Source organism: Saccostrea cucullata, unplaced genomic scaffold, assembly GCF_032062105.1.
Source record: "Saccostrea cucullata isolate Sc308-1 unplaced genomic scaffold, CSIRO_AGI_Scuc_v1 ctg770, whole genome shotgun sequence".
NCBI classification, from domain to species: domain Eukaryota; kingdom Metazoa; phylum Mollusca; class Bivalvia; order Ostreida; family Ostreidae; genus Saccostrea; species Saccostrea cuccullata.
This window is the reverse complement of record NW_026925606.1, coordinates 60,102-82,748: the sequence shown is the minus strand read 5'-3', so window position 1 is coordinate 82,748 and position 22,647 is coordinate 60,102. Positions and strand designations below refer to the sequence as shown.

General features: G+C 31.2%; 2 protein-coding genes across 2 annotated transcripts; one reads left to right on the top strand and one right to left on the bottom strand.

The window, feature by feature from the left end:
• Nucleotides 1-146: 146 nt before the first annotated feature.
• On the bottom strand, nt 147-17,651 carry LOC134269332 (thioredoxin-like protein 1). Its single transcript, XM_062751526.1, has 9 exons — nt 17,481-17,651; nt 16,580-16,676; nt 10,138-10,308; nt 8,625-8,747; nt 8,190-8,256; nt 7,487-7,580; nt 2,406-2,484; nt 1,876-1,980; nt 147-842 (listed from the first exon to the last, which is right to left on the bottom strand). Exons 1-9 carry the CDS (start codon nt 17,579-17,581, stop codon nt 813-815), a joined length of 867 nt encoding a protein of 288 aa, XP_062607510.1. The 5' UTR covers nt 17,582-17,651; the 3' UTR covers nt 147-812.
• Nucleotides 17,637-20,997, top strand: LOC134269333 (heavy metal-binding protein HIP-like). The gene is made up of 3 exons (XM_062751527.1): nt 17,637-17,706; nt 19,964-20,331; nt 20,562-20,997. The coding sequence occupies exons 2-3, from the start codon at nt 19,992-19,994 to the stop codon at nt 20,990-20,992; spliced, it is 771 nt and encodes a 256-aa protein (XP_062607511.1). The 5' UTR covers nt 17,637-17,706; nt 19,964-19,991; the 3' UTR covers nt 20,993-20,997.
• Nucleotides 20,998-22,647: the final 1,650 nt, after the last annotated feature.

Sequence of the window (22,647 nt, the reverse complement as noted above, 5' to 3'; positions counted from 1 at the left end):
ATAATGCTATCGAAAATGGAGTATGCCTATTTACGAGTCGTGTTCAGCTTTAATACAGTCTGGAAACAAAATTGGAAACTGGATTTCAGGGATTAAAGTGGTCATCTAAATAAATTACTCAAAATTATTTTATATAAAAATAAAAGTTTTTTGATATTTAAAATAATTTAATGTTAGAACAATTTTCAAGATTTTGACATCCATAGGCATTGTTTAAAATATCAAACATACTCCTCCACTAGCTGTGAACAAAGTTCAGAGTGAATACATTAATTCAAAATATTTGTGGATATAAATGTCAACTTTAAGGAGAAAATCATGGTTACAAGTATCAATGTTTTTCAATAATTGTTCATGAATGAAGCATCGTTTCTTTCTTTTTCATATTTAAACATTCAGAATCTGAACACAGATTTTATATAAATTAAAAATATTCCTTAATTTTATCAAATAATCATATCCTCTACATGTTACAAGAAGCCTTATACTTCTTTAATGTGTACATCACTTTTTGAAATGTCCATAGCATAAAAAGACATAACTGACACATAAGTCAGGCAGTAAATCTTCAGAATATTAGCTGATTTTACAGTTATTTGAAAGTTTCAACACGACCTTTTTTTGTTCTATATAAAAGATACTTCATATTTCTTTATTACGATAAATTAAATATTTATATGAACTGTCTATAATCAAATATCGTATCTTCAGAAATAATGTTATACATGTAGTTGATAAGATAGATGTGTTTCTCCTCCTTCTGTATAAGCCCCCTCCCCGTTCACCAATAGAAATCTAAGATACATTGACTGTCAGTGGCTCTCTCCTTTTTTGCCAGCAACCTGTAGAATAAAAAAAAAATCATGATTGACTTGAATACAGTAAATATTTTCTATATTCTGAAACTGAAAATAAACTTTATTTCCTTTTCATTAAATTTGTTTGTTGCCTCATTCTGCTGATCTCTGTGGAACAATTAATGTCAGGTTTCAAAGTTTTAATGCCCGTTTTCCTTCTATCATTTTTTTCCCACCCGCAGTGTGGCAAAATTTAAATACGCTAACTGTTAAATATTTCTACTTTAAATTTCATTCAGATACAATTGTGTTAAAAGAGAGATAACTCTATCTATGTTGACCTCACCCCTTTGGAATTCATTCATTGATAACTCATTGACAAGCTCCACTTGCGAAATTAATAAGAGAGTGATTTTTTTAAAAGTATATACTAGAAACTAAATCACAATGTTAAAGTTCTGCAAGGCTGAGGCAACCATATTAATATACTTTAACTTGAAAATTGTCCAAGCAATAACCTTTTAAGGACATACGCAACATACTTTACCTACTATAAATAATTTTTCAAGATATTCTATATTTAAACTTATAATACCATTACATGTTCTTAGACTAAAAAACAGCATGCATTACCAAGGCTTTTGAAAAGATATGAAATTAAGAAAATCTTTGCATTATTCAAGAAAAAGGTACAAAAAATATAAAACATAAATTCCAGATTTTTTTTCATCAAAATTTGTTTTAGAAGAGGTGTACAAATCCATATATAGACATTAAAAGTTTTGCACACAGGCCCTTCATTTAGTGGAACTCTTCAACTCCAGGGAAGAACCCAATAAAGTTCAAACTACGTTGCGTATGACCTTAAAAGAGTTTCCTTTATAAACATATGTTTATTTTATCAAAGTATGTTTCATAAGATAAGAGATATATTTTTTTGGAAAAATCAATAACAAAACTCTCCATCTCAAGGATTGAGATCCACTAATTTTGTTTGTTTGGCTTTCTACTAATAATTATTCATGCTGACCTTTTGTAACCCTTCACATGTTGTTCCATGCTTTACATTGTTACTCACCCTTTTAAATTCGGCCATATTTGTAGTGTCTACAGGTGAACCAACAAAACCAAAGTAGTCTATCTGTGTGGTTTCTGAACCAGACTGGTTGTCTTTGATAAATACCTGAAATAAAACAAATATTGATTTTTACAGTCCTTCATTAGAATTGATAATAATTTGCACAGACACAGATTTTAATTTGATTTTTTTTTCAAGTTTGGACCCCTTCGTTTTTATTCCTACAGAATTATTGCCCTTGTCAACATACACACCACTTTTATGAAAAACAAGAATTAAATTCATGTACTGCACTATGAATTCTATAATATCTGTTGGTGTAAATTTTACATATCTTGTGGGTTTTTTTGGTTATTTATATATTTAATTACATAATTTCATTCACAAAAAAATGAATGGGATTGGGCAGCAGGCAAAGTCTATTTTGAGTTATGAAGAGACAAAACTCAAAAACTGAACCAATATTTTCTCCCCAGAAAACCACCATAGCCTTTTGATTAAGGCTATGATCACCACAAAGTTTTACTTACCGTGACATTTCCGACATTTTGAAATTTGACAAAACGTAGAGGTATCAGAGTCCCTTCCTTCAGATCTGCTGGGCTCAGTCTGTAAAACAGCATAAGATGAGTTATCTTCCTTGACAATTTTTTTCAAAAGGGAAAAAGGGAAATTTTACAGATTTCTATGAGAAGAGGGAAACTAAAATGAAATTCAATGAGATGTAGTCAGAATGTACCATAATGGGCAAAAAAAAAAAAAATCACTGCAAGTACTGAGATGAAAAATAAATGAAACAGTGATCATTAAATCAAATATACATGCAGAGTTTATATTAAGTGCTATTTCACCTATAATAAATATTAATACTTCAGGGAAATTTTATGCAAATTGCATCATATATATATATATATATATATATATATATATATATATATATATATATATATATATATATATATATATATATATATATATATATATATATATATATATATATATATATATATATATATATATATATATATATATATATATATATATATATATATATATATATATATATATATATATATATATGTTACAGTAAATATGTGTAATCAGGAATTACATGTATTTCCTAAATCATTCAGTAAATACATGTATTTACTGGCTGTTTTAGGAAATACATGTAATTACTGAAAAACTAGGAAATTCGTGTATTTACTGAAAATGTTAGCCAATTTTACACTTTTTTACTGAACAAAGCAGGATGAATAATATATGCATATCCTTTTAAACATTCAGTAAACATACAAATACTAAAATTCCTTTTTTTTTAAAGCAGCATTTGATAAGAATTGTTTCTACAAAGCTGACGTTATGCATTAATTTTGAATTCCTTTATTGTACTTCTTATGTAAAATGAAGTTTCTAATATTTACATTTCGAAAATATTTCTAAAGAAGCTATAAATTTAGATCATTTAGCATCAGAATAACGTATTTGAAATAGTTTTTAAATAATTTTTATTATAACATTTATAAAAAAAATGTACGAATTGTAAATGGTGATTTTAAGGGTACTTCTGTTTATTCGAGTCTCACATCTTTAAAATTATGGTAAAATAGATATGTTTTGCAGTTTTCAGTTAATTCAAACCCAATTCTTTTTTTTATTATTTTGAATTATTAAAATTGTTAGGGTTGAAAATTCCTCAAAGTAAAATTTAATTTTAATTCCTGACTTTAATATCGTTACATTATGTGTATTTTACCAGGGGAGGGGTGGGTGGTTTGCTGCATTTTTGAGGAGACATGATCACATCATAAAAATTGTTTTATTTACAAATAAGATGCTTCAGGGATTTAAATCTACTGTTAAAACCTGTAGCATTGTATGAATATCTAATAGAATAGGAAATGCTAGTAAGCGATTTTAGATTTTCAGATTAAAATATATAAAAATAATTGAAAGTTAGTTTAAGTATGTTGTGATATAGAAAACACATACCAGTAAAAATGAAGGCAGAGTATCATTATATTTTAAGTTAAAATTTACAAATAACACATTTTCAAAAATTATACATAAATAAAAGTTTATTTCAAATAGTATTTATTTACATATGGTATGCTCACTTATATGAACATTGATTATACTGTGTATCTATTCATATTTTATGATTCAAATTTTATATTATCCCACGAAAACACAGTCAGTAAATATGTGTAAAAAGTATTAAAAAGTTCAGTAATTACATGTATTTCCTAACTGTAATTAGTAAATACGTGTATTCCCTAAGCAGAATAGGAATTTCATGTATTTCCTAAAATTCAGGAAATACGTGAAATTCCTGGTTACACATATTTACTGTAACATATATATATATATATTTTAATTTAAACAATATTTTATTCACAGATGTTGTCGTGAATAGGATTGGGCAGCAGGCGCAGCCTATTTTAGCCTTCTCCCTACATTTAGGTCAAGGTACAAAACAAATAATGATATTAAAAGAATGTACAAAAGAAGAAAAAAGAAACACAAACAAAATTGAACAAAGAAACAGAGAAAAAAAACTGAAAAAGTCATATGTAGAAAATTAAACAAAAGAGAAAAATAGAATGAACAAAATAACAAAAAGGGAAAATTACAGGGGGAGACAAAATACAAAGTAGTACCGGTTTGGGAGTACTTCTAACAAATAAAAATTATATCTATATATAGATATGACAGTGTTTATATAAAACGTTTTGTTGCTGCTATAAATGTATGTACAGCTTCAAATATTTGTATATTAATGTCAAGTCCATGGTTAGGACTACCATTTAAAAATAAATCACATTCGGGAATATTATCACAGCTTATAATATTATGTGTTGATTGAAAGAGTACATCTCTTGGAATTGTATATTTAGGACAAACAATAAAGTAATGATAGGCATTTTCAATACAATCAGTACAATGTTCACACATTGGAGTTTCAGCTAAATGTTGATTATATAAATCTGCTTTCAGATTACTAGCATTATTCCTTATCTGACAATGTATTATATTATACTTTCTTTTTCCAAAATTAAAAAGTTCAATACTTTTCCTACAGAAATGAGATTTTAAAAGACTTTTGAATGAACATATTCCTGGAGCATTTTTAATATAATCTGGCAAGGTATTCCATTGTTTGACTGTAGAGGGGAGAAAACTTTTCATATAAGATGTTGTTCTAATATTAGGAATTTTGAATTGAGCATTATTAGTTCTAAGATTATACGAATGACTAGATGGGCGATAAGGTTCAATCAGATCATACAGATACTGTGGAGAATAACCATTAATAATTTTATAAAATAATATTAACTTATGAATTTTTCTCCTTGTTTTTAGGAGATCCCATCCAAGTTCATCATACAATTTTGTACGAGAAGAGTTACACCTTAATCCAGTAATAATTCTACCTGCTTCAACTTGTATATCTTCTAAGAGTTTAGAATCTTTTTCAGAACAATTGTCCCACACTACATCAGAATACTCAAGCACAGGTCGAACAAAAGCAAAATATATTTTAGTGAGTGTTTTACGTGACACCTGGTATTTGAGCATTCTAAGAATGTTTAATCTTTTTGAAGCTTTTTCGTGTATTATCTGTATGTGTGATGTCCACATAGCATCTCTTTGGAAATGTAAACCTAAATGGGTATGAGAATCATTTTGAATAATAGGTGGGCCATATTCACCAAATTTAACAGGAGAATATACAATATTTTTTCTACTAAAATTTAAATTTACAGTTTTGTTAGGATTAAAATCAACAAGCCATTTCTTTGACCATTTATCAATTTGTTCTAAATCATCAGTAAGTGATTGTGTAACATTTTCTTTATCTACAATAGCATATAAAGAAGTGTCATCAGCAAAAAGTCTTATATGGTTCACTAGATCATCACAAATATCATTAATATATAAAAGGAATAGGAATGGTCCTAGGACAGAACCCTGAGGAACTCCAGCATTTACTGTTTCAGAGTTTGATGTAAAACCATCTATTACAACTTTTTGTTGTCTATCAGACAAATAATTCTCAATCCAACCTAGTACATTGCCATTTATACCATAATTTGTTAGCTTTGTTAAAAGGCCTTTATGCCATACTCTATCAAATGCCTTAGAGATATCACAAAAAATAAATCTTACATCTTTACCTTTATCAAGATTCGAAATGATAGTATTATATATTTCTACCAGTTGATTAACAGTTGAATCTCCAGGTTGAAAGCCAGACTGATATTTGTATAATATGTTATTGTCCTTCATAAAGTTATATAAATGTTTAAACAGTATTTTTTCCATCAATTTACACAAGACACTTGTTAGAGATATTGGTCTATAATTAGATACCTCTTGAGCACTCCCTTTATTTTTAAAAACTGGTGTTATTTGCGATAACTTCCAGATATCTGGTAATTTCTTTTCCCTTAATGACATATTAAAGAGAGTTGTTAGGGGCTTTTTGATAGATGTGGATATTTCTTTTAGTATTCTTGGGGATATGCCATCAGGACCAGGTGGTTTACTGTTATCAATGATAGTTAACTGGTCATAAATTTCAGCTTCGGTGATAAGCATTTCAGAGAAAATGTTATTTTGTTGTGGTGGACCAGGTCCATGAAGAGGAATATCTGGTTCATTATCAATGGAGGAAACTTGGGCAAAGTATTTATTTAGTACTGTAGCTTTTTCAACTGGATGGAAAATAAGTTTACCATTTGATTTTAATGGTGGTAAGGGTACATAATTTTTATTAAGTTTTGATATTGATTTAACAATTCTCCACCATTTCCCAGGAGGAATTGATTTATCAATCATTGAAGACATTTTTTTATTATATCTTTCCCGGGATTTTCGAATTTCATCAATGACTGTATTTCTAAGTTCTCTGTATGATTGCCAATGCAGAGGATTGTCTGTATGTTTTGCTTTATAGTGAGTTCTATTTCGTTTTCTCATGAGTTTGCGTATTGTATTATTCATAAAAACTTTATCCCTTGGTCTGATGGTTATTGTTTTCTTAGGAATATGTTTATCAATACACTTATTTAAAGTACAGACAAAATTAGAATATATTTCATTAATATTTCCAGAATTGAATACTGTATTATCCCAGTCAACTTGTAATAATTCCTCATTTATTTGACGATAGTTTGCATTTTCATAATTTCTCACTTGTCTTTTGTAAGCATACTGTTTGTATATAGTGAATTTTACTTCTACACTAGTCACACAATGAGAGCTACAGAATGGTGCTGTTGTATCATGATTTGCAATTAAGCTGGTATTATTGGTCAAAATGAGATCAATACATGTTCCTGATTTGGTTGTAAAGTTAGTAGCATCATTTATAAGATTTGTTAAGTTAAGCCTTTGTAACATTAGTTTATTAGTTTAGTTATATATATATACATATTTAAAAGCGTAAAGTGTACTTCTATTAAAATGTTTATTTGTTATACCCAAAGCCTTGACAGGATTGTTATATATAATAAAAGACTTTTGACTGGAAACAGAAATACAGGTGTATCTAACCCTGATACAAAACCAGCTTCATAGTCACAGAATATCAATAATACCAACTTACTCTAACGTCTGAACTGCCTCCATGTTTTCTGCCTGATCAAAGTCTAGAGATCGTGGAAGGTTCTGGAATATCTTTACTGTCTTCGGACCATTTTCTGAAAATTATATTATAAACGTAAATAACCATGCAAATATTATCAAAATGTAATTAACTCAATAGTTCTAGATTCAACTATTCTTTGTAAATCACTAAGTGCATCAGATATGACCTTGAGGCTCTAACTTTTACCTTGACCTATATATTACACTTGACATTAATATAAATACTGTAAGTTATGCATGTTATTCCTTAATTCTGGAGTAATAAGTGTGGTTTACTGTACATGTACAGTGAAACCAGTCTAATCCGGATTTTGTGTAATCTTGTCTTAAGTCCCTTCCAGTAAATTCAATACTTTTAAATGTTGTCTAATACGTCACATTGTCTTATCTGATCTGGCCAATTTCTTTAGAAACTGTGGTGTCCGGATTAGAAAATTTTTCATATCTTATAAAATTTTGTTTATTTTGATGTAAAGAATTATCAACGAAATTAAATCTCACAAAAAAATTTATATGCTTATATATTGAACAATCTACTTTCAAAACAACAAAATTAAATGCCTATGAAACTATTTTAGATGGCGTATCAACAAAATTTTATCCTCATGAAAAGTATTTTCAACAGTATACATGAAGTCTTGTCAGAAAGAAATATCACTCACCCTCTGGGGCGTAAAGTTTCAGAGAATGTAACTTTACACTCTGTGTAAACTCCAAACTGATGAGTAACTGCAAACAAAAAAAAATTGATTTGTAATTCTTATGGTAAACTCCAACTTATATTGCCATCACATTTTGACAGAATTTGACAAGTGAAAAAAGGTTTGATAAACAGATTGAACAGTTTCATGACAGGTCACAATTTTTAGGGCACACGATTTTAACCATTTATGTAGCTTCTAGAACAGAAAATTTTCCTTTCTTGTGAATTCAAAATTCACATGTGGAAAAGGTTCATTCTTTAAAATTGTTGGGTTGGGGTAGGATGGCGGGGGGGGGGGGGGGGGGGGGGGGGGGGTAGTGGTTAGAAATAACAAGTTCCTATAAGACACCAAGCAATTCATCTTGCAGTAACAGGGAGAATATGTTAGAATTACCTGTTCATCACAGTCCGATTCGAGGTAGCCTCCCTTGGTTGTGAGGGCGTGACTTAGAGGGTGCTCATCAGACTCGTTAAGACACTCACATCCAGACTTGTTAATTAATGAGGACAGATCCATCTGTATAAAAAAAAAAAAATTCTCCATTAGACAGAGAATTATTAATACTACAATGAGGAAGGGTGACCCATATAATCCACTATACAGTGGTACCTCAGGAACAATATTGATCTCACAATATTAATGAAATTAAACTGCAGCTCAAAATCAAAGAAATAAAAACTTAATATACTGTATACAGGGGTGTTGCTAAAACGTGAAACGGAACGGAAAGCGGAACAGAAGGGAAAACGGAATACGTAACTATGTATTAAATGAATTAAAATGCACAAATTTTATCATACACAAGGTATCTTATACGTATTCAAACCCCCACTTTTAAATGTAACTTCATTTAGTCATGCTCAGTGTCTTATTCGAAAATAGCTGATGTAGAATCTAATTTGAAAGGGGTTGGTACATGTAAATGTGCTTGAAAAGTAAATTACAATAATAAAAACCAAACAAACAAGAAGACAACAGTTTAATTCAGAAGGGGGATAAGTTTCACCTATGAACATACGGGTTCGAATCCAACTGTGGGACGTGGAGACCGGTCCTTCGGATGAGGCCGTATAAACCGAGGCCCCAGTAGGTGCTGGCACGAAAAAGATCCCTCACTGCTCAAAGGCCCTAAGTGCCAAGCATAGGACAAAAATTGTATCCCTCCATCGGCAAGTGGTGGCGTCTCCATATGAGAGGGACGTTAAACAATATACAATCAATCAATCCCTCTGCCTATTTCAAGAAGTATCTTTTTTTCATGAATGGGCTTTCGTAAATAAACGAATTTGCATTGTATGAAACGTTCAGATGAAAACTCTGCAGAACTTTGAGTCTATTTAGTATGTATTTTAAAGACCATCGCATACAAAACACAGGTTTTGAGAGGAGGGTGTGTTTGATTCATGAATGTATAATAATTCACAATTAAAAAAAATATTACATTTTTTTTTCATTTTTCATTAAACATGACTTTAACATCAGGAATAGTGTTTTTATATCTGATTTATAGTGAATCTATTTTATTTGTTTGACTTATGCCCTGTTCACATGGAGAGTTTAATTCAAAATAAACGTAAATGTACTGCGAATTACCTTCCCTCAGCATTCACACGGAGAATTTAATGCGAATTAGTTTACTGCAAATTAAATTTTCCATTTTCCGTTCCGCTTTCCGTTCCCTTCCGCGTTTTAGCAACACCCTGTATACAGGGATGTTTTTACTCCTTTCACCCTTGTCTCAGGCTGGCAAATTTAAAATGGGGCAATTTCTAGAAACACAGCATAAATTCTAACAGAACTATGACAGAGAGAATTTAAAACAGTGCAAAACTGTTAGCAAGTGTAAAAAGGCGAATATAACACAGGGCGAAAATAACCCTGTATGCAGTATGAGAAAAAAACACACATGTCCCTTGACGGTGACTTCATCCGCCCCCTCCTCTCCCTCCCCCATCCACTTCTTGATCTTCTCCTCTAAAGCCGCTGGATCCGCTCCCTTCATTTCATCTACTTTTACTTTGTTTTTGTAGAATATGAAAGTAGGCATGGCTGTTACACCTTGGCTCTGTGCTGTTTCCTTATAAGATAGAATTCAAAAATTAAACTCATTAATAAAGAAGTTCATTGTCGTTATAAACCTTCTGAAAGTTTCTGTAAGTAATTATAAGTTACTGTATCTTCAAACATGCACAATATAAAATTAACTTTCCTTATACAGTAAACTTTAAACAACACCTGACATCATCATCTGTTTATCTTTAAATTTTTACACCTGGATAAAATTACAATCCAGTTTAGCACATCAAGTTGAAAGGTCTTGTTTTATCTATCAATACCTGACATTAAAGTCCTTGACCCAGTTTACATACCTGGCATTTAAGTCCTTGACCCAGATTACATACCTGACATTTACAAGAAAGTCCTTGCCCAGATTTCATACCTGACATTTACATGCAAGTCCTTGACCCAGATTACATAACTGACATTTAAGTCCTTCACCCAGATTACATACCTGGCATTAAAGTCCTAGACCAAGATTACATACCTGACATTGAAGTCCTTGACCTAGATTATGTACCTGACATTGAAGTCTTTGACCCAGATAACATACCTGACATTGAAGTCCTTGACCTAGATAACGTACCTGACATTTAAGTCCTTGACCCAGATTACATACATGACATTACAGACCTTGACCTAGATTACATACCTGACATTGAAGTCCTTTTTTTTTTTTTTTTTTTTTATTTACATTTCCATTGTATATAAACAAAATTCCATATAAATTGCTTGCTACATAGTGGTATATATACAAAGGATTTTAAACTCACACACACACCCTCCCTTACATTCACTCACAATATCGGATTTAACTGGAATTATACGGAAAAAATTAAGGCTGCTTTTATAATTCCCTACTTCAATTGTTCACCAACATAAAAAGCGATTATCAAAAGCAAACATACTTAAAGACATTCAAATTATAATCAGATCAAAATAAACATATCAATTTGATTCAAACATTTTCTTCCAGGAGTCCCATTTTTTATCAAAAAATGACAGTTTAGAGTTATTAATTGATACACACCTCTCAATATTATATTTCAATTTTAAATGATTTATCAAACCAAGAAAGTTTGGTTTTTTACATTGTAATAAGCAAGTAAAAATATATTGCTTAGTATATAATATAACAAAGTTTATAATTATGTTATCTTTAGTGAATGGCATTTCACCCAAAATAATATTTTTGAAATTAAAACCAATTCTTTTAGTAGTTGTTCTATAGATATGCATACTCAAATTTCTCCATAAATCCACTACATCATAACAAGTTACAAATACATGTTGAATAGTTTCAATATCCTCTTTACAAAAGCTACATGAATCAGATGTTTTTATATTTATTTTCTTAAGATAGTACCCGACAGGTAGAATTCTATGAAGAAGTCGGTATTGAAGCCATTGTACTGAAGAATCATTTGTTGTCTTGAAACACACTCGAAAAACATCTTGAGTGCATATCTCATTCACTCCATGAGAAGACAACTCTGAATTCCACTTTGAAATTGCTGTAGGCTTTAAACAATTTTTGTTTATGACATTGTAAATAATTTTTGAACATTTTGTATTCGAAAAAATATATTCAAAATAAAAAGGTAAATAAGGTAGACAACTTTTGTTCAATATTGTTCTCTTAATAGCCATATTTTTAAAACATTTTGCAATGGCACTAATAACACTATTGTACTGCATTACATTTACAGTAGGAAGATTAAAATTTTTTTGGAAAGCAGACTTTGAAAGAAAAATGCATTCTTCAGACAGAAAATCTCCAACAGTTTTGACACCTTTCTGATACCAATTTTCTATAAAAATACTCTTATTTTCAATCTTAATGTTTGAGTTGTACCATATTGGAATATTACAAGCCTTAGTTTTTATGTCCATGTCATGTTCTACCTTTTTCATAACATATTTCCAAGAACTAAAAACATCCAACCAAAAAGGATTATTCTTTGACATTATGACATTAGAAATGTATTCATCTCCATAATCTAAAATTTGTTTTATAACATCATTACCATTAATTGCCAGGAATATATCAAACCATGGTTTGTTTGTTGCAGTCAACAGTCTTTTGACCCAAGTGCATTTCAAGGATTTCATAAAATTGTTAATATTTACCATCTTTAAACCTCCAGACAGATTATCCTGAGTAACTATTGTTCTCTTAATCTTATCACATTTTGATTTCCATACAAATTGAAAAATATCTTTATTTAATGAGGAAATTTTTTCAATGCTAGGTGCAGGAAGAGAAATAAATAAATGATTCAGTTTTGGTAATATTAGGGTTTTAACAACAGTGACTCGACCAATGGGTGTTAGTATTCGTCGATTCCATTGTTGAATCAATGATTTTACCTTAGGTAGAATTAGATCATAATTTATGTCAGTTATTGTTTCTAAATCTACTGAAAAATTTATGCCTAGCAAGGAGAAAGGTTGTTGACCCCCAATCTAACTTCCATCTCGGGTGGTGAAAAACTTGGTTTGAAAATTTTTTTGAACCAATCCAAATAATTTTTGTTTTAGTACTGTTTATTTTCAGCCCAGATAACCGTGAAAAAAAATCTAAAGTGTCAAGAGCTGCAAAAGGTGATTTTGGTGAACCATCAAGGGCAAGCGAAGTGTCGTCAGCATATTGGGAAATTTTATGTTCTTTCTCCTGAATAATAATGCCTTTAATGTCTTTATTTTGTTTCACAAGAATAGCAAGGATTTCAGCACAGAGGAGAAATAAATAAGGTGCAACAGGATCTCCCTGTCTACAACCTCTCTGAATATGTATTTGTTCAGATAAATGTCCACATTGCAGAACAGATGCTTTAAAATTTGTATTCAAAATTTTGATCCAATCAATGAATTTATTTCCAAATCCAAAATAATTTAGTACAGTACAAGCCGTTTTATTTAATACCTGTTTTATATCATAGGCCGTTTTTTATCATAGATATTTAAAACACAAAACCATTTCTTAATAATTCATTGTTAATTTCTTACGTTATTATCATAGGTAAAAGTGTGTACTTCGGTTACTATCATAGAAAAATTTCGTCCGTAATATTTTTTTCACACCTTTTTCACTCTGGAGACAATTAACAAAACAAAAGATAACACCTGTCAACACCTGTGGCCCATGCACTGTCGCTTATCTATACACAATGGCTTGGCTGAGGGGGATTAGTCACACTCCAGCGCATTTACCTGAGCGATGACTGGAAGTTTGTTTATTTCACAAAGTACATTACACAACAACAGGAAGCCATCCGCAATCTTATTTTCTTCTTTTGTTTAATTGTACATTGATAATAAATGTGTTTTACCAAAATGTGTTGAATCTAAATTAAGTGTCAATTTACCCAAGCTATCTTACGCTTGTTGCCTGATCAATGGTCATAATTAATCACATTTATAAATTGTCCAATTTATTCAGAAGTGATGTGAAATTAACTTTTTAACCAGCCTGTCCAAGCGGCTTTGATTTACATCAGTGTATCAATTAATTTAATTTCAATTAAACGGCACCATTAAGTGTAATTAGCGCTTGGGTGCAAGGAAGAAAATAATTGGGCTTGTGTTTTAGATGAATTTTCCCTGACACTTAATAGCTTGAAGGTTGAAAAAGAATGAGAAAGAATTAAACAATTTTAATTCATGTTCTGTTATGTTGTAACATAATTTTGATACCGTAAATATTGTGTAGTTGGTAAGCAAGTTGTGTTATGCTGAAATGTTGAACAAACATTTTTGTAACTAAATGTTTTTTTTTCGTTTGTACGTTTTTATATACTGTTTATAGATATTTTCTCTTTTTGTTTTGTGTTTCATTAAAACTGCAACGTAAAAAAAAACAAACGAATTATTAATTGATTGAATTGATCATAGAACCTAAAAACGAAAGTAGATCAAAATGAAAGTTAACAAGATGGATGCCAAGACATCTAGAAGATTGAGTTCGGAGATTATTAAGCTTTAGAAAAGTGAATATATTTATACAAAATGTTTAAACAGTAAGTAAAAAAAGTAAAATGATATGTTAGCTAACTTTTTTTTCAAAATAAACCTAAAAATATGAAATTAATACTATAATACTTATTTAATATAGTGTAAAAACGGCAGGCATGTTATTGATCAAGTCATGTTCATGTCAGACCTCGGAGATGAATTTCAGCTGTCTATGGTTATAATCATAGTCGGTTATTATAAAGTTTTGGCCTGACAAATAAGCTATGATAATAAACGGCTTGTACTGTACTTTGTAAATAAAAGACCATGATATTGAGTCAAAGGCTTTTTCAAAATCAATAAGAACTAAGAGACCTGGTATATTTCTCGACTCAGTATATGACATAAGATCATAAATAAATCGTGTATTTTCCCCTATATATCTACCTTTGATAAAACCAGATTGTGTATCTGAAATAAGGGAATCTAAGGTAGTCTTTATTCTATAACTTAGGCAGCCAGATATAAGTTTATACAGCACATTCAATAAAGTTATTGGTCGCCAATTCTTTAAATATTGTCTTGGTTTGTCACCCTTTGGTATACATGAAATAATGCCGAGTCTTTGGGAAATTGGTAATTCTTGCTTATTGAAAATACAAGTTATTGCTCTGAGAATATAACATTTTAAGTCTTTCCAAAAAAATTTAAAAAATTCAGTTGTGAATCCATCACTTCCAGGTGATTTATTATTTTTCATATTTTTCAGAACCTCTAAAACTTCACTTTCAACAATTTCCTTTTCTAAGATGCTAGATGTTTCATCATCAAGTTTTTTACTTTCGGATTGATCAATAATATCAGTGAGATTCAAATCAATAAGTTCAGAGTCTCTATTTGTATATAAGTTTTTGTAAAAAATTTTAACTTGATTTAAAATTTCAAACTGATCATAAATTGTATTACTTTCATCAATATCAACCCTTTTTATTACTTTGTTTATGTAGTTACGGGATTCTAAATTACAAAAATATTTTGTGGGCTTTTCACCCTCTTCAACCCATCTTGCGCGTGATCTTATTAAATGACCTTGCATTTTTTCTCTTCTTAAATTTTCGAGAGATATTTTTTTTTCTTCATAAATAACTGTGTTGTTTTTATTTTGCAACTCTAATTCTTCTGTTTCTTCTACTAATGATTTTTCACGTTCATCTCTCTCCTTTTTCTTATATGAGGAATATGAAATGGTAACTCCCCTTATTTCCATTAGAAGAACTTCTAAAAATAAACTGTCATCAATACCGAAAATATCATGAATACATGTTTTGCTTTGTAGATATTTCAATTTTACTTTTTCAATTTCTTGTTTAACTTTTTCCACATATGTCATGTCATACAGCAAACTATTATTAAATTTCCACAGGCCACACCCTCTCTCAAAAGAGTTGAACTTAAGTTCTAAAACTACAATAGAATGATCTGATCTATAGCCAGGTTTTATTGTAAAATTTTCTACTAAGTTGGATAAACCTTCAGATATAAGAATATAATCAAGCCGACCTTGCTTGCATGGATTTTTTTTCCTCCATGTGTACACTTTTTTTTCTGGGTTCAAAATCCGGAAGTAATCAACAATATGAAGATCCTCCATAACTTCTATTAGTTTGTCTCTAGCCTTTGGATTGTTAACATGAGAATAATTATATGTATCGATAGCAGGGTTCAAAGCAAGATTTAGATCACCACATAGTATGAAATATTCATTGTCCAATTCCAAAAAAATTTCGCGAATTTTTTCATAAAATTCTGGACAATCGAGATTTGGACCGTAAACATTAATAAGAGTTAATCTGTTATCCTCAACTGTTATATCTAGAGCAACTAGATTTCCTTCACAATCCTTTTTTTCTTTATGGATTTTAAATTCAAAGTTGTTATTAAATAGGACACTAACACCACGTGAATTGGACCTGTAAGAACTAAAAATACATTTATATCCCCATTGAGCTTCTACATATGGTTCTAAATCATCAGTAAAATGTGTATCTTGTAAACACAGGATAGAAAGACCCTTTTTCTTATAATAATTAAGAACATCACGCCGCTTCTGAGGTGTTGCTAGCCCCTGACAGTTCACCGTTGCAATCGTCACTGAGTTATTCATTTGTAAACAATTTCAAAACATTAAGCAACCTCCAAGCAAGTAATCCGATATAATAAACACTTTCATACTCGTTCATACTTTCACCCCCACCTTAAATACTAACAAAAGAGGCAAATGGTTTTGCAAACAAAAGCAAGCAAAGACATTGAAGTCCTTGACCCAGATTACATACCTGACATTGGTCGACATCCAGCTTGAGGAACACAACATTAGTGTATTTCAGGCTCAGTTCTCCATACAGGGGTGCTATCCTTCTACACGGCCCACACCTACATTATAAATAAGATCTGATGTTATTATTTCTCACCTAAATTATTAAGATTAGGTATTATTTACGTGAGGCATGAATCATAATACCTGTAAACCAACTTTTATTCCCATGCGAGAAATTTTCTTGAAGTTCGCAAGAGCTTCGTCATTGTAAATATTTCTCACAGCGAACCAGTCCTTATTATAAAGTCTCTGTGTCTATTAACAACAGATCAAAAATAGGCTTAATCACAAAAATTAATCCCACAACAAATTTGACCCTGGTAAATCCCGAAATAAAGTCGTCATGGTTTACAGTATGTTATACAATTTAATAGGGTTCAGTATCGCTAAAAATTTTGTACCATGATATATAATGTCATGATATGTAAACAGGTGTTTTATTATACTAAAGACAACTTATGTTACGGCACAATTCGGTAAGTTATAATAATCCAAACTTGCTTTAAAAATCCCTAAGGCTTTCGAAGCTTCATATCAAAATTGTGTTTACTTGCTGACTTTATTTTTACTGGTGATTGTGTATTTTTTCTTTCTTTCTTTTTAAAAAAATCAAATTCAATACTTCATTTCTCTTACTTCAATATTTTCTTTAAAAAAAGTTCGAATTTCCTCTTTCATTAATTTTTCCTTTGTCAAACGAAGAGCAAAATTCTGTGTAAATGAAAATTTTGTTTAAGAAAACATATCTTCTATCTTCAAAATCTGAAAATCTTAAGATGATTCATACACAAATCGTCATCTAGTTACTTATTGAGGAATGAAAGTATTTCGGGATCGTTCTTCTTTTAACTCTTGCTTACCACGTGGCGTAAAAGTCCACGACGACGAGTTTAGTTCCAGCGTTGGTCAGTTCTGGTTGGAACTGTGAATCCTCCGTCACCATTCGCACAGTTCCTGTCATTTTTCGGCGTTGTTTTGTTTATGATGAAGCAATAATGCCGGCTTTTTGAAGTCACGAACATTCGCGAGAGTTAGAAAAACTAAAATATAAACCTATATCAAAGGGACTCCTAATTTCCGGAATAGGTAGGGACAAGTTTTTGAATCCATCCAAACTCATTAAGGACAGTTGATACAAACAATTTTTATTCTTCGGAGGAGACTAAATATCATGTCAAAAGTGGATAATATTCTTAGAATTTTATAACACAAGAACTTGAAAATGAAATAGACTTGGAAAATATTGAGTAATATTTCAATATAATAATCAAATATAGACAAAACACACTCAGTGCAGGTTTACAGATGAAAACACATTTCAGAATATGTTACATTGGTGCTAAAAGTGTAATATAAACTTAAGAAAAAAATACCAAGCCAGGTGAATTTTGTGAGGAAAAGCAAAGTAGTAACAATTAAGATGTGTTTGTGAAACACTGATGCGCCCCCGTATAGCAACAAGGTCAAGGTCAAAAGATCAAAGTAATTGGTATCTAATGGAATGCCTTGCCACAAAAAATAAAAAATAAATAAATACATATGTGAAGTATGGAAGACCAAACCGTAACTCTTCAGAAGTTATGGCCAGGGTTAAAAATTTTAAAAAGTAGGTCAACGTTCAAGGTCATAGGATCAAAATTCTTGCTATCAAATGAAAGGTCTTATCACAAGGATTAAATATGTAAATTATGAAATCACTAGCCCTAACCCTTTATAAGTTTTAAATAGTCACTGTTTGCTTTTTTTAAAAGTAGGTCAAACACCAAGGTCAAAGGGTCAAAGTACTTGTGTGTAATACTTGTGAGAAGACCTTTCCTTGGATACCAATAACTTTGACCCTTTGATCTTAACCTTGGAGTTTGACCTACTTTTAAAAAAGCAAAAGTTGACCATAACATTTAAAGGGTTAGGGCTAGTTCTATCATATTTTACGTATTTAATCCTTGTGACAACACCTTTTATTTAATAGCAAGACCTTTGACCCATTGACCTTAACCTTGAAGTTTGCCCTTCTTTGAAAATTTTAAACCTTGGCCATAATTTCTGAACGGATAGGACTACGGCTTTCATAATTTCATACTTTACAGATGAATTCTTTAAGTTTTGACCAGATCTTTCATTGGATACCAATTACCTTTATCTTTGACCTTAACCCTGGGGATTTCATTACTAATGACAAAAATTAAACCTTGGCCATAACTTTTGAACACTAAGGGCTAGTGATCTCATACTTCCCATAGATAATCCTTGTGACAAGACCTTTCATTTGATAGCAAGACTTTTGACGCTTTGAAATTGAACTTAGAGTTTGACCTACTTTTTAAAATTTTTAACCTTGGTCATAACTTTTGAAGGGTTAAGGCTAGGGCTTCCATACTTCACATATGTATTTCTTTGTGGCAGACCTTTCATTGGATACCAATTAACTTAATTGATCTTTTGACCATGACCTTTGAGATTCCATACTATGAAAAAACTTAAACCTAATTTTATATTTCAGAATTGTATTTCCAGTGAGTTTGCATTTAAGAAAAGTTTAATCTTCGCTATGTAATGTTGCCATACTTGGGCATCAGTGTTTCACAAACACGTACCTCTTGTTTTTCCTCATAAAATTCACCTGGATTGGTATATTTTTCTACAGTTTATATTACACTTTTAGCACCAGTGTAACATATTCTGAAATCGTTTTTTTACCTTTTTTTTCCCCGTACTTTACGGCTTTAGCAGAATTGTGTAGAAAATAGGGTATTTTCATGTCATTCAATTTGAAATCATATGAAAAGTAAACCGGATACCTATATTAAATTTGATATTGATTTAAAGAAGAGGCCATGAACATACTAATTACCGTTTTCTGAGAGACTGTAGGCAATCTGGATACATTTCCTTTGCCGAATACCAAAAAAACTCCCATATTCATGACTGGTTTTCTTAATTTTTCATTGAAAATGACAGTTTAAAATACGGTTTTTCATCTTGTTTACCTACAAATTATGCCCCGAAACACCTTATTTGACCAAGCTAAAGTTGTAAAGCATCAATAAGGGAATTTATTTCTCAAATTTGATAAATCTGTGGGCACCTTTCATTTACTAGATCTTGACCTTAAAGAGGGTAGTTTTTGGTTCCCCTACTTTTGTATTTACAATTTACGTGGATATAGCATTTAATACGGTAGGAAAGAATGACTTTACTGCAATAGAAGACAGTCCTCTTATCTTATCAATCAACTCAAACCGAAGACAACACACAGAATAACGCAAAAAGGAGGTGAAAACGATAAAATGGATGTCACTACATTTCTGTTTATAACAACTTTGATTTTCCACTTTTCTGCAAGTCATGTGACCAACGATTGGCAGACGACAATGGAAGCCCGCCTCTCTTCCCTGGAGAGGAATCTACAGCAGTACATGAAAATCAATGATCAACTCCTGGAGGAAAATCAGGCGCTAAAGACACTGGTGGAGGACAACAACAGAAGAAATACTGAGTTGTCGATAAAGGTTAAAAATCTCGAAAGAGCTATCAGTGGTATACAGAACAACCGGAAGGATGCTCAAATACGTCCCATTACAGCTTTCCCGGAAAGTGCTAAAGGTAGTGACGATGGCCCACGAACAGATTTAATTAAAAATCAAACAAGGAATTACGGAGCAGATCAACAGTTTATCATCAATGCAACCAAAGAACCAAGAAAAAGGATAGGTAGGCTGAATTTTGGAATATACTATTCAGGGACTAGATTTTGTCAGTATCAATTTGCTTGTCTATCTGTTGAATTTCAAAATGGTTTCACTTTTTCGAAAACATCTTTTCTTTTCAAAAAATTATCATCATATTTTATAAACAATGTTGATTCTTATCTCGACAGTCGGTATCAACCTGCCATAATTTAAGTTTTACATTCAAAATTGTAATTTTCATTGTTTCATTAGTTCCACCGACCCCTGATTCTGCCGCAGAGAACGTAGCTTTCCATGCCTACATGTCCACAAACACAGCTTCTGGTCTTCGTCAACATCACACATTAATCTTTGACACAGTGAAGGTCAACAAAGGTCAAGGTTATCACAGAGACGATGGGATATTTATCATACCGAGTTCAGGAGTTTATGTCTTTGCATGGACCCTGTCAGTTCAAAACTATGACGGCTGGGCCTCTGTAGAGATTGTCGTCAATGGGCAAATTGCTGGATCGACGTTTGCAGATGGAGGGACCGGATCCTTTGACTCTGGGACTGGTCTCGTTGTTGTCGAGGGTAACGTCGGAGATCATGTTTATATTCGTATGCATGAAAACGGAGATAATGTTGTAAACAGCAATGGAAGAGCACGGACGTCTTTTTCGGGATTGCGTCTTTTTTAATGTTTTGATATTATATTGAAATAAAATCATATAGTTTACGTTTATATAGCGTTTTGTTGTTTGTGATTTATAATATATTTCCTCTGGTGAATTAAGATTTATAGTATATGATGTATTGTAATAAACAATGCACCATTTTACAGATAAATCTATCTTTGTTCAGTATATACTATATGCTCTGCCATCAAAACTGTAAACATAATACAGATATCAATATTTTCAGAAGACTGGTTAGTTTCTATACAATATGAACAAAGAAGTATATTTTTTGCTAGCACATTGTATTTTTACTGCAAAGTGACGTTAAATTTTTGGTTTCTTTGCATATGGGTAATATTTATTTCAATCTAAACACTAGCGCTTGTTCGATTATTGTCTAAAACTCGGAAGGACAGTGTGACTTTACGATAAAAGAATTCCACTTATATTATCAGTCTTCAGTCTTCTCATTACTTATACAACATATAGTGTTAAGAAAGAAAACGACAAGAGCGACAAAATGAATTTCACTGCAATTCTAGATCTGTTTTAAATAATATTAACTTTCCACTTTTCTGCACGTCATATGTTACCAGCGATTGGCAGATGACAATGCAAGCCCGCCTCTCTTCTCTGGAGAGGAATCTACATCAGTACATGAAGATCAGTGACCAACTCCTGGAGGAAAATAAGGCGCTAAAGGAACTGGTGGAGGAAAACAACAGAGAAACACTGAGCTGTCGTTAAAGGTCGAGAATCTCGTGAGAAATATCAGTGAAAACAAATGGAAGGCTGAAATACCTCCCAGGACGACAATCCTATCGAAAAACGCTAATGGAAGTCGGAATGACCTACAAACAGAGCTTATTAAAAATGAAACAAAGAACTACTGAATAGATGAAAAATTTGTCACCAAGGAAGAACCGAGAAAAAGATTACTATGTGAATTTCGAAAAATTCTACTTATAGGTGAATTGATCTCGATATTAATCGGAATCTTTAATACACTGTATAATGGAAATTTTAGCGAGACGCAAATTTAGCGAACTGTGCTTAAAGATTGGCATTTTATTTATAGCGATATGTAATTTTAGCGATTTTAAAAAGTTAACGTAAGAAGCTATAATTACAAATAAAGCGCAATTAATTTAAAGCCATATTCAAGTTTAGTGATCTTGGCACCCTCGCTAATAAAGCCAAAATTAAGTCCTCGCTAAATAATCTGCTTACACGGTAACTTTCTTTTGAATTCAAAATTAAAAACACTTTTCTTAAAATAGATAATAACTTTGTCAAAACAAATAATCACTATTTTGATAATTTTTTTTATTTTCGACATGTGTTTCAAATTACAGGAGTTAAAATTTTAATATAAAAATGTTTTTTTCTATACCTTTTATATATTTAATTAGTTCCACCAACCCTTGATTCTGCCACAGACTACATAGCTTTCTATGCCTACAACAACAAAGCTTTCTATGCCTACAACAACAAAGCTTTCTCCGCCTAAGTTATTTATCCACACACAGTTGTTTTTAAATTAAATTAGTTCCATCAACCCCTGATTCTGCCACAGACAACATAGCTTTCCATGCCTACATGTCCACAGATACTGCTCCCAATCTTAGTCAACATCACACATTAATCTTTGACACAGTCAAGGTCAACAGAGGTCA